Source organism: Phasianus colchicus, chromosome 17 (assembly GCF_987193195.1).
Source record: "Phasianus colchicus chromosome 17, bPhaCol1.hap1.1, whole genome shotgun sequence".
Lineage (NCBI taxonomy): Eukaryota > Metazoa > Chordata > Aves > Galliformes > Phasianidae > Phasianus > Phasianus colchicus.
The window spans coordinates 7,120,432-7,137,822 of record NC_143452.1 but is presented as its reverse complement, the minus strand read 5'-3'; the positions used below and the strand labels follow the sequence as shown (position 1 = coordinate 7,137,822).

Below are 17,391 nucleotides of genomic sequence, written 5' to 3'. Positions count from 1 at the left end.
GAAAATGAACAGATTATTCTGTAAAACTTAGATGGCTCAAAGCAAAGCTCAGTCCTTTGGTGTTTTGGTGTTCATCTATGAGGATTTGTGGATATGGATGGGGCTGTATCATCTGTTTTGTTGTGTTTTCTGAATACCATTTTCTTGTATGGTTGCTCACAGGGGACCTTTGAAATGTTTAAGATTACAAAAATAGTAAAGCAAAAGGACTTTCAGAAATAGGAAATGCCATTTTTTCTCTGAATTTCTGTTTCCTCCTTGATTAGTCTGAGCTGAATATATGAACACAGAGTGTGAAAATATTTAAAATGCATTCATCCACCTATATTATCAATACAGGAATGTGGCTAAAAAATACCTCTGCAAGCACCTACCTGTATGCCTTTGCTGTCTGAGATTACAACAGAGAATATGGATTGTATTGATCAGTGCATTCTAAATATGAAAACTGAGTATGATATTTACATCCACTTGGTGCCTTAATGGCACTATTACAGAAGTGACTGCCATGTGGAGTAGAAGCAATTATTCATTTTGTAACCAGCTGGCTTGGTCAGCAGCAGGAATATGGCTGAGGTCCCTGAGTAAAGAGTTCATGCTGCAGTGAAGAAATTTTCTACCAAAAAAAAATCCAGAAGTGCCATCTTGTGGGTACTGAAAAAACTACAGCTAAGTAACAAGTAGGCAGCATCTCATTTTTAATATAGTTAATACGCAGCAACTTTAAATTACAAGATCACTTTCCAATGAAATTTCCAGCAAAAATAACCACAAAAGCTTTGAATAAATAAGAACAAATGATTACCAACATCAAAATCTGGGCTCCAAACAAACTGGCCTGTTTTAATTATTTTTCTTGAGAAAACCCAATAATAATTCCAGTGGGAACAACAAAGAAAAGACTGAATGTTTCAAAACAGGGCCAAAAAAGAGTACATTACAGGCAGTTTCATACCATAGAATTGTTAACTATATCATTCCAAAGAAGGTATCACATACCCACTTAAGTCAGCCAAAATATTCTGAACCTTCTAATAAGTTCCTTTAAATGGGAAATACAAAAGTTACCACAGTCAACAATAAATGACACACAAGAAAGGACAAAAGAATGATGAGATTGCAGCATAATTAAGAAGGCTGAAGTCAAACAAGACATTTTAGTCCAGGGAAATAAGCATAGTGATCCTGTGCAGCATTATTCCCCTCTTCCATCACATTGCACAGCTCAGAAGCAGATGACAGAAGGGTGTTGGTAGCACATGGGCAACAGAACTGCAGTCACAGCATCCTGGAAGAGATGCCCATGGGAGGTAAGAGCTCCTGGTTCTGGCCACCTGTTTGTGCTGAACTCAACTTAGAAAAAAGTACTGCTGAATCTTTCAGCCTCTTTCAGAAGTACTGTAATTCCAGTACACTGAATTTGTACCATCAAAGGTAATCTCCCATTTGCAATGAAAAATGCAGTCCACTTAACCAGCAAGTGGCCATGCCATGATTCAGCATGCTGAACCAGCAGCAGGGACTGACTGAACAATTCCTTTCCAGGGTCTTTCACATGCAGTGACCCTTTTCCCAGGATTGCATGCTTTGCTCACATAGTAATAATCCCTGTTTGAAGCTTCCAAGTGAGTAACCACTGAAGCTTGATGTCTGTGTAGATCACAAAATGAAGATCAGAAGGAATGGTGCAGAAACATCAGAACCAGTGTCTTCAACTGTAAGCTATCACAGGCTGTGTAGGAGTACAAAGGGGTGAAACCGTAGCTGACCACAGTATTTGACTGCAGAGACAAATTAATAGAGGAAAAAAGTGTCTTGAGAGCAAAACAGGTATGTTTTAAAATCCTTTCCATTATACATTAAAAATACTACATAGCAGTGCTATGGAAAACCATTTATACGTATTGGAGCAAAACTGTTTGGTGACATCTTTGTAACTAAGTAATTTCATTGAGAACAAGAGCTGTTCCTAGCTCATACTTGTATAACCGAAGTAGAATCTGAGTATTTATTTAAAATGCAACCTGAGCCTATTAGTTTTGCAATAAACCTTTAAAATATCTAGGAAAAAAACCATTCAATTTAAATATCTCAAATCACAGTAAACTTGTTGAAGAAGTATCTTCAGTGCTAAAGACATGTAAACATAGGAACATATTGCTACATACAGTGAAAACACAGAAATGGCCACACAAACACTGTGCTATGGAAATATTTTAATTCCAAATGGAATGTATTTGATGAAATAAACATTTCTGCTATATTCTGTATCTAAAGACAATACCCATCAATACAAAATCAAAGAAAGATAAACCATATTTTATAGAGGCAGCTCTTTTCAGCTATAGGTCCAGAATACAGACAAGCTAAAATGGAAGAAAAACCGGTGCTGGATCAATTCCAACACTTGCAGATCTCTCATTTAAATAATTATTTTTGAGGTAAAATCAAAATTTCTATTTCTGTATGCAGACAAAGTAGACTTTACTGTGTAATCATCAAATCAGTGAACAAAAACTATTATGCGAGATAAACTTTGTTTGTCCAGACCACAGCCAATGAGTGATGAACAAGTATTCAGATTTAATTGCAATGTCATCACTACTTCTGCCTATTTAATTTTTAGAAAGTCTCCAGCAACAGATTTGTGTTAGATGTGCATTAGACCACAAGCAATACATTAAAACAGAATTTTCTAATTCCTAGGTCTGCAAGAAAAAAAAACTCTCTGCCAGTTGAGTTTGCTCTGGTCAGAGCTGACTGAAACACTGTTTGTTGTCTAAGAAGTTATCATGCAAAACGTGCGTGTATCTTCATGCTCTCCTTGTAACCTGAGGAAGCACCAATATAAAGCAACATGTCAGAGGAAAATTTTGCATACGCTAATTAATATTCAGTGTTATAATAATACATTAAATTAATTATTGCATCTAAGAAGATGCGTTTAAAAAAATCTGCCATTCTGATCCTGCTCACCTTACTTTTGGAACTTACAATAGTGTGCTAAAATAGTGTGCTAAAATCGTGCTTATCAACAAGAGCAATCCTACTGTTATTAATCTTAATGTAAATCAGTAAAACTACTAGTGAAGGCTCATAGAATTTGGCAAAAGCTTGAAATCCCAGCACTGGATGCACAACCCTTTCCATCTAAAGGAGCTGAAATACAGGAAGAGTCTGAAACAAAACAAAAGGATAAAACTGTAACACAAGTATGTGCTAATGCTCTGCAGCTGCTGGTATTTGAATGCCATCCTGTAAGTTTCTCCACACCTCTGACAGCCAATTCATATGATCTTTGAGGACGTGAGATTAAGTTCCACTTTAATTGCATAGAGCAGAATGTAGAAGCAACTACAATTTACTTTAACTGTATCCTAACAAATACTGTGTATGGAAATATAATACTGTATATTAAAATTGTTTCCTTCATCAATTTAAAATTTCACATTTGGTCTCCAGTAACTAGGAAAAAGCCATTAAAAATATTTCTTAAGTCTATTCCTGAGCATTGTTTTTGTGTAAAATACTCTAGTTTATTACTACATTTATTAATATCCTCACATTTTAAACTACATATAAATCCATGCTTGGAAATTTTACAAAGCTGAAGACCTAGCAGGCACAATGAAAGAACAGAAACAGCTAAGCACCTTAAAACCATGAGATAATCAAGACAAGTGCAATTTAACTATGTACATAATATATTCTTTAGTAACTGATGGTTTTTCATTAGCTATCTGAACAAGAAGGATCCACTTGTAAAACCCGGTCTGCCAGACCTCAGCTTACTTCTCAACAGTTCACTGTGACAGGCGGCTGAGGATGAACTAATGGTGCTCAGTATTTCATTTAAAAATCAAACTTCAAAACATTTTCTAGATTTTCAACAAAACAGTGTCCCCAGCTAAGAGATGAACAGGTGCTTGAATACTCGCTGAATTACTTTCATATTGTCCTGTATCCCAGACACAAGAAGAATCAGAGGGTCTAAGGACAGAACTCAACTTTGGTTGAACAATTTTATGGTATGGAAATCCACTTGGTATGGAAATCCATGCCACTTGTCTAAATCTTCAAATAAGAAGCAAATCAAACTGACACAGACTGGGCCATGAAATAGATAACAGTCACCACAGATGGCTAAGAATAGGTATTTTTTGTATCAAAATATATCTTTGCTTGAACTTACATTAGTCTTCAAGCTCATCCCCTAAGAGTCTATTTTCTGGATTTTGAGAGCTTACCAGTTCTGAACATTAGGTCACAGATTGTGCAGTGATATTTTCATTTTGCATTAGTCATCAATATCCATGTGCAATTTGAAATTTTCAAGGTTTACAAAATGAACATGAAGGAACACTGTCTGTAAACAGTGAAGTTTTCTGGGTATAAAAATATGCATTTGATTTTATTAATCTGCCACTATTGAAGCTGTCTGCTCTCTAACAAATGTCTGTCTTTAAAAAAATCCTTTTAGTATTAAAATATTCCAGTACATTATCTTCATTCTTCTTTCTAGAAAAAAAAAAACAAACCCCACATCCAATTCATCCAAAAATTCATCACCTCCTATGAAGAATTAGTTTGACTTTGCATAGATAAGCTGCTCTATTATTTTATAAAAACAATTGAGCCCTTTCCCATCAGAATAAAACACTATGAAACCTGTCACAAAATAACATCTCTTTTAAAGAGCTCAGATCCTATTCTCTCAAATACACAAAAAGGAGTGCAGAAGAAACACTACAGACTTCAGCAAACTTCAATTGGTACAAATAGGAGGACATTTTATAACTATGTATATCTCTAAACTTTCATACTCTTGAGCAATTGTCAATATGCTCAAGGAAAGACCAATGGAAGACACTTGCCTTCAGGGAAAAGATTTCCTGCTGGCCTTGCTGGCTTAAGATCAAATGTATTGAAATGAACAATGCTGACTTAGAACATGAATCAAGAATGTATTTTCTCAGGATCTTCCTATGAAGATAACATGACCCTTCTGCATTGGCCAAATACTTTCTAGCAGTCAAGAAACATCAACTAATAAACTCTTCACTTAAATTTCCGTGATGTCTGCTTTGTGCCATTTGTTTTTATTTTTCTGTCCCCGGCTGATTTTTTAGAAGGAACATAATTGTTAGCATTGCCATTTTTCTTTGTGTTTGTACATGCATATGTTTTTAAGCCTTTGATAGGAGCAGCTGAACCATGAAATGCTGGCGCTTGCTTAGGGGGTCTGATATTACCAACACTTTGAATTTTAGAATTGTTCTCAGATGGCTGCATATTTTTTTTTTCAGTTTTTTTCAATTCATTTCTTACTTCACCAGACTGTTTCTGAGAAGATATTGCATGTCCCATTCTTTCAGACAGTTTCAAGTGACCTGGATGTGAATAAAACTGTCGACTTTCCTCACAGCATGGATCTACCCTGTGACCTGAATAGCACGTGGGGAGTTTTGTAACGCTTTCCTGGGGAACCATTTGCTTGTTAGGCAAAGGGCTAAGCAATGCTTTGCATTTGCCAGGGCTTTTTAGGGTACGTATGGAGCTGGGAGCAGTCTGTGGTCTGACTTTGGCTGCCTTTGCTTTCTCATTCTGTACAGTCTGCATTTGCAGCCACTCCAGCTGCAAAAGACGATCGATGTATTTCTCAAGAAATCCGGTCGGCTTTGGTCGAAGTTCAGATCTACCTTCTACATTAACAAAGATGGCCAGTTGCTTCAAGTCCCATGAGTTAAAAGGAGGTGGCAGGAAGTCTGGATAGTAATATTCTGATTCTTTAAAACCCGTATCAGGCACACGTTCCAAACAAACTGGATCAATTTCTTCAGCTCTGAGTATGAGCTCTGGTGGTGTGCAGGGAGATGGAGGAATGGGAATCCTTTCTGAATCAGAGAGATCACTAGCACTATCATCTTCAGCATCTTCTTTAATAATTTGTACCGATTCAAAATCAAGAAACATTTCGTTCACAGATGCTTCCTGCCATTTAGAGGAACACGGACCAGCTTCAGCAGCATGTTCTTCGTGATTCTTTTCCAACTGTTCTTTTTTACTGCAATAAAAATGTTGCACTGGGACATCTTTAACTCTACAGAAGCTACCTTGTGTGCTGCCTTTTGTGGCAGGAGGGATCCTGTGCAGTAAAGATTCACTTTGCCTTGTTTCTGGGAGATTCCTCTTTGACCCTTGAACTTTGGGCAGAGATGTGCAAACACTTGTGATTCTAAACAAAAAGAAATATCACATCCTGTTAGAATGGTTAAAGTCTTTGGAACACCAGCTTACAAACTTCTTGATTCCCCCCTTAAGGATTTGGATATACATGAACTGAGGTAAAATCTGCATGGAAACTTAGTAAATTAATACAGAATACTACCTAGCCTTGAATTTTTGCTTTATTTCATTCCAATTTTGCCTGAGATCCAGTATAGCAAGATTCCATATTGATAACTCAAACTTGTTATCCTCAAAAATGCTGACTTTTGGGTGCAGTGACCTCAAAGGCAACACAATGAAGCCAAGAATTCATCACAAGCATTTAAATGCCAGCTTGAACTGTGTACAAATTAAACAGACAATCCTAAAATAGAATTACTGTTTTGACTGAGTACTGTCATCCAATTGGTTTCTCCCCTTCTTAAAAACACTTGGTTGGTTATCATCTTGAGTGTCACAGGAAGTCTGAAAAGATATGAAAGTATGTGATGTTATTACAAAAGCTAACACAAATATTGTATCTTTCTTCTATAAAAGAACCAGTATGATTTACCTTTTCATTGGTAGTTGGTACATTTTTGCATAATCTTCCAGGAGATTTCACATGAGAAACTGATTTCTTTGCTCCTTTGGTGCTTGGGTGGCTTTTTCCATTACTGTAACTAGCAAGGGTCAAACACAGTATCACACATTAATAGAAATGTTTATGATCATCAGAATAGAAATTCAATAAAAGTTTACCATTAAGTTTCAAGAAGAGATAGTTGGTTGCAAACAGTCTTAACATTCATAGTAACTATGCTTTTGTTTTTTTATCCAACTACTATAATACTACATTTTTAATACTATTACTGCAAAATGCATAATTAAAATGGACAATATATTAAGAGAACTTAGCCTTCATAAAGAAACTTCCATCAGAGGATCCCAAAGTTCCTTTGGAGATAATAAATAGTAAATATTAATTATTAATTGAGCTAGCATGGAATACTCATGGCCCCAGTGCACTTTAACAAAATTAATTATACAGTACAATATGAATGCCACAATAAATCTTGCTTCCCATTTTCATTTGCACAGTCTCAACAAAATTTAAAGCATTATTCTTTATTATTTAAAAAGATATTTTTTTAATCAAGAGTTTATAAAAGAGTGAAGATAACTTTTGTGCCTCCAGCAGTGCTGCAGTCACCTGTGTCACTTTGTGACCTGCACAGTCATATCACACAATCATTTGTGTTGTTGTGGATTGGAGAGGAGGATGAGCATTTGAACTGCGCAGTCATGCACTTATTACCTCCTCTACAGTACTTTCTATAACTAGAAAGAAAATAATTTCCTTACTTTACCATTCCCTTGTGGTTTTCATTGATTTGGCTTTCCTTTTTCTGTGTCTTTCGGTGCAGTAATAAAGGATGTTCTTGAATGCCCGGTCCCATTATTACTCTTTTAAAGTGGTATCTACGTCTTTATCTTTACATAATCTTCCAACGACTCCATTCTTTCTGGTCCACACAGCATAGCATGCCAAACACAAACATCACCACGTCCTGGAAACGCAGTGAACAAAAACCACGCAACGAGATTATTAAAGCAATACAACAAATATTAATTAGCTACCGAATGGCACTGGGATGCACCATCCCTCAGCAGTCACATGTTCATCTCACCAAGGCTGCACACAGCCAGTGCTCAGCACCAGCAGCAAGTTGGCTGCACAGAGCTGTGCTCAGCATCAGCTGCAGAGATGCAGACACTCTGCAGGCAGCCCTGCAGTGAGGTGAGCAGGGCCAGCACCACTCAGCCCATCCAGCACACAGCACACGGTCTGCAGGGCTGTTGGTAAAGATACAGAAAAACGCGATGACGTGCAGCAGCGTTAGGAGAGCTACTTTTCACCGTGCAGTGAGCTCTTCATGTTGTTCTGCCTGCACCGAGGATCGGTCAAACAGGGATGGGTGTTTCTGCTCACAACTGAATGCTGATCGCTGCCTGCGTGGAGTTGCCCTTTCTGTGCCGTAAAATGTGCTCGTGGTACATTCATATATGTAAATGCATCAAATGCTTCACTCTTCTCCCAAACCAAGCCTCTCGCTGCTCATCCATCCCACTAAAAATAGCCACAGCAGAGCATGCAACATTCCTTCATTTTCCAGAAGCCGCACTCCCCTCCCGGGGCTGCACAGATACAGTTCCTGGGATGTGACAGATGCTCTGCACCAGGTCACCTTTCTACACCCACCCTCAGTTTTGTTGCAGTTCTATAGATAGATTTATTGTTTGTACGTGTTACTGCATACCATTCACGTTTATCTGACACAGTCCCGTTTCTCACAGCCTCTCCTCCCCCCAGGACAAAGCCCAGCACGGCACGATGTGCGTTTCCCCATCGATTCGGATCTCCGGGGTTCGGAGCCGCACGATCCCGCAGCCCAGCCTGAGCACCGCCTGCAGCCCCGCACCGCTCTGCCCCGGGGACGCAACAGCTCACGGCTCCTGCTACAGAACAGCCCCGCAGGCTGACGATGAGGTCATGTTTCGTTATTTAACCTTCTCGATTTCCCCCTTCGGTCCCACCAACCCCTCAGCGCTACCGCCCCCCAGCCCGCTTGTACCTTCCTCCCTTGCAGCCTCCGCCGGCATTAAGGGCACCCCGAAGGCAGCGACGTCAGGCAGGCGCCGCGCATGCGCCGGGGGGCGGTGCTTATTGGCCGTTCAGTTTGATGGGCAGGGAGGCGCGGCGTGGGCGGGAAGGCGGGGGTTCCGCGCAGGCGCCGTCGGGCGGGCCGGGAGCGAGGGGTCCGTGCTGAGAGGAGCGCGGGTGCGGCCGGCTTGGTGCTCTGCCTGCAGCTGGGCACTGATGTGGGCCGTGCAGACCCCGGCCGCCGATCCCTCCCCTCCCAGTCACAGTACCGAGTCCGCCTCCTCGGCCCCGCCCGACAGCCTCCTCACGCCCTCCAGCCTGTGCAGCAGCCTCAGCTCCGGCTCGCTCCCGCCCGACAGCCTCCAAGCCTTCCCCGGCCTCGGCGGCGGCCGAGAGTCGCCCAGCATCCAGTGCGACAGCCTCGAGTGTCCCGGGTGCCGCTGCAGGAGCCTGGGCTCGGTCAGCCCCTGCGAGGACAGCCTGCAGACCCGGCTGGCGGCGTGTAATGGTCCGGGGTGCTTCGGGGTGCACCGCTGCAGCCCTCACGCGCCCCGCGACCTCAGTGACAGCCTGGAGTCCTTCGGCGCCCAGCACGACAGCCTCCAGTCCGTCCCCAGCCTGCGCGAGAGTCTGCGGTCCTCCAGCATCGCGGGTGACAGTCTTGAATCTCTTTCCAGCCTGAGCAACGGGTCCACCAGCCTCGAGTTCACCAGCCACTGAGCCTGCCTTCAGCTTCTCCATACAACGCTCCGGGCTCTGCTTTGCCCCCAGCTGCTGTGAGAGCTGCCAGTTTTCTGTCTTTCCTTGCAGAAGGCTATGTTGTTCCAGCTTACTCTTCTTTATCCAGGGCAGTAACCTCAAACCCTCGCTGTCCGTGGCTGTCTTTCCCAAGTTAGTCAGAGAGGCAGTGCTCGGCACCAGCAGTGTTGACGTCAGCGCTGCCATCAGTGAAGAATGGAGGTGCGGGGTCCTCGGAGGAATCGCAGCTACCTGTCTGATCTCTATGAGAACATGCTGCGGGCTCAGGACGCGGCAGGACGAGAACAGCAGCAGCCCTCAATGGTACGTCCGAGCAGCAGCCCATGTCTTGTGAGCCATACCCCAGTCAAGGTGGCGGCCCAGCCTCATCAGCCTCTGAGCAGCACTTCCAGCAGCTGTGATCCAGCACTGCGGCCTATCATCCGCCGCCGAGCGAGGTCTTTGCCTACAACACCTGAAAGAAGGAAGCGAGTGCAGTGTCAGGCGCCTGTGTGCCAGAGCCGCATGAACAAGGTGAGATTTGCTGATGCTCTGGGTTTGGAGCTGACTGAAGTCAAAGTATTTCAGAAAGGGGAGGATCCTTCGATCCCCTTACATGTCCTTTCCAGGCTCTCCATTAACTCAGACCTCTGGTACAGCAACTTGGAGTTTACCATGCAGTACTTAGTCCCTGATTTCCAGCAGCCTGCAGACTGCATGGATTTCTCTGCCCGACTTCAGGAGCAGCAGGTGTGTCTTGAACGAGTGACCAGTTCAGATCTGGGGGTCAGTGGCATCATCCAAGTTTGCAACATTGCTTTTGAGAAGCAAGTATCTGTGCGATACACCTTCAACCAATGGAAAAGCCTCCATGAAGTGTGTGCTCATTGGCACAGTAGCATCTCTGAGAAAAACGGGCAGGATCAAGTTGATGTTTTCACTTTTTTTCTCCCTGTGCCTTCTTTCCTCCTTCAGCTGTGCTCTGTGGTCCAGTTTGCAGCAAGATATCAAGTCAATGGGCAGGAGTATTGGGATAACAACAAAGGCAAAAACTACAGCCTCACTTGCCGGACTCACCCCCTCAAAATGCCTAGAGAATGCGAGGAGAGCTGGATCCACTTCATCTGAATGAAGGAAAGTGGATGCAGAACAGCTTTGCAGTAGTCTCAGCAGCCCTCTCTTGCGTGGCATTGCTCTGTGCTCCTTTTTGAAACCTACCAAACCTGGCAGAGTTTCACGACAGGCAGGTAGCCAGCGACCCGGACGTACTGTTCTAAACCTCTGAAAGTATAAAGGGCCAAAAAGTGTAGAGCTACATCTGCTGAAAGCCTGGGTGGTTTCTTGTAATGTGTGAATCAAGGCAGAATGGTTCAAAGGGATTCTCTCAGGCTATTTGGAAGAGATCAAGAGAAGACACTTTATGTTGCTAGCAATATTCTAGATTGCATAGAGTATTTCTAACAGATCTATTTTACTGTTTTGTACTGTCTGTTTTTTAAATGGGCAGTGTAGCTTTACTGTTTTCATTTCTAACTTTGTATTATCACACCAACTCTGGGCACTATTCCAGTTGCACACAATTTGCATGGCAGACACTGTAGGGAAGCACTTACATATATATATATATAATTTTTTTTTAAAAGACTGTTACTGTGTTGAGTATTTCCATTAGTTTTGGGGTTGGAAAGTAAAGAAATGTTGTTTTGAGCAAAACCTGCATGAAAATTTCCCATCAGCCCCTGTTTCCCTTTTTATTATTATTATTATTATTATTATTATTATTTTTAAGTGCCTTATCTCCACTGTTTGCTGTAGGCAGGGGGAGTGATTGTTACTAGAGTGTATGAAGGTACTCTGATGCTTCATGGGGAAGTTCGCATCTTGTTTACCAGATTTACCAGTAGGCTTTTCCTCCAGGTGGTGGTACAGGAGTTGTCCTTCTGCAGCTGCATTTACTAAGGAAAACCAGAGAAATTTTGCACTTGAATTACGCGTATGCTCTTACACTCATACTTGAAATAGGTAAACTTGTAAATCAAGCAGATGTGAGAAAGGAAAGAAAAGACAATACATTCAGCTTGTTACAGAACTGTGACTCTGAATCCTGGCTCCCTGTTTCCCAGCATCCCACTGCCATTGCTGTAATACTTTTTGAATGCTCTGATCAGCTACTTTTATTATAAACCAGTTGATCTCTAAGATTGGATCCTTTGCAACGCGAAACAGGAACCTCAAAGCAAAATAATGCTTTTAATGGTAAATTAGTATTTAAATGTGTCCTCAGATTATCTTCTACAGCAAGGAAAGCATAGCAACACAAGTACCGCATACCCAATACTTTTGCTCTGCAACTTTTATTCTGAGGAATTAGTTTGATCTGAGGTAGGCAACAAGCTTGGTGACAGACTTCAATCTAGTAAGTAAAAAATTGTCCATTTATTTGTTGGGTTTTTTTGTTTTTTTTTGTTTTTTTTTTGTTTTTTTTTGCCCCACATACTCAACACTTGCATGCAGAATTTATGGCATAAATTTTCAAAGCTGTCTGGGTCAAATTATTAGAGCTGCTTTTTGGAAGAACTGTACTATGAAAATCAAGCCATGTTACCAGACATCTAACTTTAGATTGCTGCTTATTCGTCAAAATCACAAGTGATTTTTAAAACCACAGTTGTAATTAACTCATGGTTGAGTATGTGCTAATGCAAAAGGTCCAACAAGTAATTCTGGAAGTGCAGAAACACTGAGAAAATTCAAGTGTTTGGCAACTTAATGTTACTAGTTGGGCTAACTATTTATCAGTGCCAGGATTTGAAGTGAACAGGCTTCCCAGTTCAGTAGTCTTTAGCTTTCAAAGGAACAACTGATGAATGATGGTTCTTTGACCTGCTTAGCACCTCTTTCAGAGTACAGTGAAAACTCAGTTGTATTGGAAACTGTTGGAACTGACTGTCTTGTCATACTGGAGAACTCACCCTCTGAAAGTTAATGTGCACTTACACATCCACTATTTTGTTCTTTGTTTTGAATTGCATGTTTGTCTTTTCTTCCAAAGCAATCCAGTGCATACTACTTTCAGTTAAGAGTTTTCTTTAAGGAAAAAAAAAAAAAAAAAAAAACTTTTGATAGAACAGACAAATCATTTGTTTTCATTCTATAATTTGGCCATTTCTGTTAACAACTGCTGCTTAAATGCGATTCTGATTTCTTTCTTAAGTAAATGAAATGTTCACAGATTACAGGTTTCATTTATATAGCTTACATAGCTGTCCAGTGTAACAGTAGAAATGCAAGATGTACTTTGAATGGCTTGTTTTCAGCAGGACACTTGTCAGTAGTTGAATTCAGTTGGCACTGGCAGGGTTTTCCTCTGAAAGCAGCCTAAGTATTCTAAGTATTACTCTTCCTATAAACCTCCCTACCTTTGGTAATTAATTTTGGTTTTTAACTTGTATGTATGCTGATCAATTACCAGTGGTTATCTGTGGGTAGGGAACAGTAAAAATAATCATTTCTTTATTAGCTTTTTGCATAAAAGAACTTTTGTTTTCTATTTAACAGAAAATGAATTCCAGCAGTGCTTTAATTTTGTATTGGAGCACAGTGAGATCAGAAGTTCAAGTTGAAATTGGTTTGAACGAGTAACACAATTGCTCCATTGGGAAATTTCGTAACTGTTAAGCCTTCATAGCCATTAAGACAGGCAGAACACTTCTGAGATTGGGGTGAGGCTGGAGAGTGATTTATAGATACACAGATTAAAAACACTGTGTGCTTTCAGTCCACCTGCATTATTTTCTGTATCTGAGTTAAAGGGGTAACTGTTGAACAATTGAGCAGTAGCTCTTTTGTCATAGGGGAAGGAGAACTGAAACTCTGCTCTTCCTCATAGGCAAAAACACACACACAAAAAAAGAGAGAGACAGAGAGATGGAGCAATGCAAGAAGGGGCACTTCTTGACTCGTGCCCTATGGTGGGCTCTGTATGGCTAAATGATATATGATGGTGTATGACATATCTGAAGTAATCAACCCAGATATTCTCTATAGTCAGTAGCAGTGTTGCTGTAGTTTCCAGGCTGCCTTTAGTGTGACAAACTGTGTCAGCTGCTGCAGGATGAGTTCTGCTGCAAAGAAATTCTCAGTGCTGTTGCAGATTGTGCCAAATGTCACGTAGGGGAAACACACCTTGAGTAACTGCAGAAGAATCTTTCTTGGCATGAATTGAACCTTCCTTTGGTGAAGCTTGCTTACTAAGTAATACCATTAAAGTTTATTGCTTGTTGTTGAACTCCATAGAAGTGGAATTTTACATACTTGTTAGCAAAGTAAAAAGAAAACATAGGCACATGCACACACACACACATGCACAGAAGAGCATGTGCTGAATAAAAGGCACTATTTTAAAGTATTACTCCTTCTCCCCCCCTCCCTCCAATTACTGTATTTCTTTCCTGAGCAAAAGCACTGAACTGTCTCTCAGCACACTGTTAACTTCCTTCTCTTCTGAGACTGCTATTTAATACTGTTTTACAATGGGTGTTGCTGGAGCCCAATGCAATATTTGGCTTACTGGTGTTTATATGCTATTGCTATCTTCTGGAAGAGAATTATTCATGCTTGCAAATGTCAAAATTTCCTTATCATTGCAAGGAGCAAGAGATTATAGAGAGACCATCAGTTTAAAGTCATGTACATCAGAAAATCAGAGAGGTGAGAACTGAATATCTCAGCAAAGTGAGTTAGGCTTGTATTGTCTTCCTTCTGTAACCTCTCAGGGTATTTGCACGTACAAAATCTTGAATATTCAAGTGCTATTCCAAGTTTGCCTCTTATCTCTGCATGTCTTGCACTGCTGTAGAAGAATGGACAGCAGCTGTTATTAAACCAGTTGCCTGACTTTGCTGACTGAGTTGAGCATGCCTTCACTAGGAAGGAACTGGGAGGGATCTCTAGATTCCTTCAGTATATAAAAAACATTTTTCTTTAGGGTGCTCCTGAGCTGTTAAATATTCACACAGGTGCTGAGTCATGACAGATGGAATCTGTACTTGTTTTTTCCTGTCACATTCAGTAGTGAACATCAGAAGGATTCTAGTTGACAACAACAACAAAAGGCTTAAGCCATTAAGTAGTGGTAGCATGCACCTATCATGAAGGCAGACTTATGACCACTTAAGTTCTCAGGACAACTTGACTGCCTGCACTGTGTTCAAACTGAGCACTTCACTTATAATGAGGATTTCGTAAAAGTGAATTCTTCACAAGAGTTATTGCCATATAATGCACTTTCAAAACTTGTCTTTATTATAGTCATAGAATGTCCGGTAATCCACAGTTTCAAGGTCCTTTCAAGTATGTTTTTGTAAACAAACGTGGAATAAATGTAAATGAGAATGTTCCCTTTCCTGATTGTCATGTCAAGAAAAAAAGTACATTACACAGTATGTCAATGAAATACATCTGCTTGACAAAAGTCATTTTGTTTCAGTGAGGAGTTGTAAAGTGTTTAATTCCTTTAAGAACAGTAAGAAAACTATGACTTTTAATATGAGAGGTTGCAATAAAGCTTTTCATGGTTTTGTGTTGTCTTTGTGAATGGTACTCCTGTTAACAGTTAAGAAAGCTCTTTAGCCAACATAGTACTGAGTTGTCACTCACAGAGCAACATCCTCAGTTTAGGAAGTAAGTTGGATTCAAGAGTTGCTGAAAATTGACCAAACGACACTTGAAAAGATTACAGTGTTTATATAGCTTCAAAAATGACTTTGCTGCTATTTCTTACGTGGAATTTGCTGCCATTTCACCTCAGTTCTATGCATGTGGCTCCTGCAAGATTAAGATCTAATGTTGGAAAAAGGCATGTTGTCAGTTACTCTGTTATGACTCTAATATTGTTTTAGGGGAAAGAAAATAATGGTTCTCTTCTAAGCCCTCCCCAGAATTGCACTAGATGGTCTTAACTGAGTCTGAGCTTCACAGTTACCTTGTTTTTCCATCCATGTCTTTTTTCCATTTTTATTGCTACATTTTCTCAGACCATGTGCTTTTCTCTTGGAAGTTTCATAAGAATATATTTACAGAGGGTAAGAGAGTGTCCATCTCTACAGTAACCATTTAGCCGAGCATTTAACCCATACAGTTCAAGATGTGAATTATCTGGTACCAAGGTATCTCCTAAAGCAAATCAGAGACGTTTAATTAGAAGACATAACTGGTAATATGCTTTTATTAATTACTTTTTAATCAGGACTAATACCTTTAACATTGCAGTGCCAAAGTTGCCAGGGGGAAAAGATGGCTATCGTGAATCATGTTAAATATGTGGAAATGTCTGTATCATGCTAAGTTGTTTAAGAATTTCAGTATCACTTTTTATTCTGAAGTATAGAGATTGTATTATAATTAATGCATACAGATGCACAAAGGAGTATGCTTCTAGACATACGTGCTATTATAATGTCTTTGTGACACTTCTTTTCCTCTTTTCCTGTGCTACAGACATCATTCAGAACTCATAATACCGCCTTTATCCTTGTCAGTATATTAATTAGAAAATAGTATTAAGCACCACCTGAGGATGCTATCAGAGTGCAGACTGACCTGAGAGCAGTAAAGGACTGTGGTCTTTGACTTGAATACGTCACTGGAAAACAATGTGAGGTTACTTTAGCTTGTGTTTGTGTGTGCATGCATGCGCACCAATGCCACAATTTAAGAGTATTCAAGGGTTAGATATTACAATCCCTTTACTTCATGAGAGATCTTGACATCTGAATATCCAGCAATATAAATATCAATAATGTTTGGTCAGATGATTTATCAATACTTTGACTTTTGCTGTGCACGCCCAGCGAGATTTGTCTTACAGGCAGTGTTATTTTTAATATAGGTGTTCTTTTTATATTTAGTCACAAATTAATAGTGAATCTGAATTTCTCCTATTAAAAATCCAGCTTCTAGTAGTAACGATATACTAATGGTCTGTTGTAATCATAGCACTTAACTGAGCTCAGTGCTCATCAGTGCTCTGTGCATTAGCTGTGTGTACTTTTCAGCACCGTCTCATAAAGACACAGAATGGCAACTCTAAACGTTTATTCATTTGCCAACATGGGTCTAATGTTAGTACTGACTTCTTTCCTGATTTGGCCTTCTCCTTATGATCTCAGATCTGTAACTATTTCAGCTGACACTTGATATTAAAACTGTTTGGCAGAAATGCTTTGACCCGTCTCAACTCTATACACAACAGTACCTGTGCCAAACACTGATTTTATTGACTACAATGTTTTCCATTTTTCCAAGACCCTGTTCTGAACGCACTTCTGCTTCCATTTTCTCCATTCTTTTTTAAGGGTAAGTGCCATATATCATGGAGCATAGGTGGCCCAACTGATCCCTTTGGAGGGAACTTTCAGCAGAAGGGCCAGTGAACTCACTGAAATTTTAGACATATTTTAGCAGTTATCTTGTGGCTTCAGCAAAGGAAAGAAACATCTTTTCAAAAAGGCCTGGGGGATGCAGAAACTAAGAAATATTTCCCAAAACGCCGTTGAAGTCCTTGCAGCTGTTTGTGCTGAGGAGAATCGAAGGCTTTCATTGCTCGCTCCGGTCCGTGTCACGCAAAACTCCATGCAAATTCTACAGCTGACCTTTCTCGTGCCAAACAAAACTGTTAAGTGTCCCGAGAGAGAACGTGATCGCAGCGAATGCCGCGGTTAAGCTCAGCGCCCATCGCTGCGGGTCAGCCCGGCGCTGGCCGCGCTCCGATCTCATACCGC

The 17,391-nt window shown here is 40.6% G+C and overlaps 2 protein-coding genes across 3 annotated transcripts; one reads left to right on the top strand and one right to left on the bottom strand.

Moving 5' to 3' along the window:
* Positions 1–2,201: 2,201 nt before the first annotated feature.
* FAM217B (family with sequence similarity 217 member B) lies at positions 2,202–8,979 on the bottom strand. Of its 2 annotated transcripts, XM_031590266.2 has the most exons (5): positions 8,844–8,979; positions 7,573–7,778; positions 6,782–6,890; positions 6,608–6,693; positions 2,202–6,235 (listed from the first exon to the last, which is right to left on the bottom strand). In XM_031590266.2, exons 2-5 carry the CDS (start codon positions 7,665–7,667, stop codon positions 5,059–5,061), a joined length of 1,467 nt encoding a protein of 488 aa, XP_031446126.2. In that variant the 5' UTR covers positions 7,668–7,778; positions 8,844–8,979; the 3' UTR covers positions 2,202–5,058. The 2 variants fall into 2 exon arrangements, with proteins under 2 accessions (XP_031446126.2, XP_031446140.2); XM_031590280.2 differs by lacking the exon at positions 8,844–8,979 and having other exon boundaries at positions 7,578–7,775.
* A 30-nt stretch (positions 8,980–9,009) lies between these two features.
* PPP1R3D (protein phosphatase 1 regulatory subunit 3D) lies at positions 9,010–11,382 on the top strand. Its single transcript, XM_031590292.2, has one exon. It carries the CDS (start codon positions 9,827–9,829, stop codon positions 10,736–10,738), a length of 912 nt encoding a protein of 303 aa, XP_031446152.2. The 5' UTR covers positions 9,010–9,826; the 3' UTR covers positions 10,739–11,382.
* Positions 11,383–17,391: the final 6,009 nt, after the last annotated feature.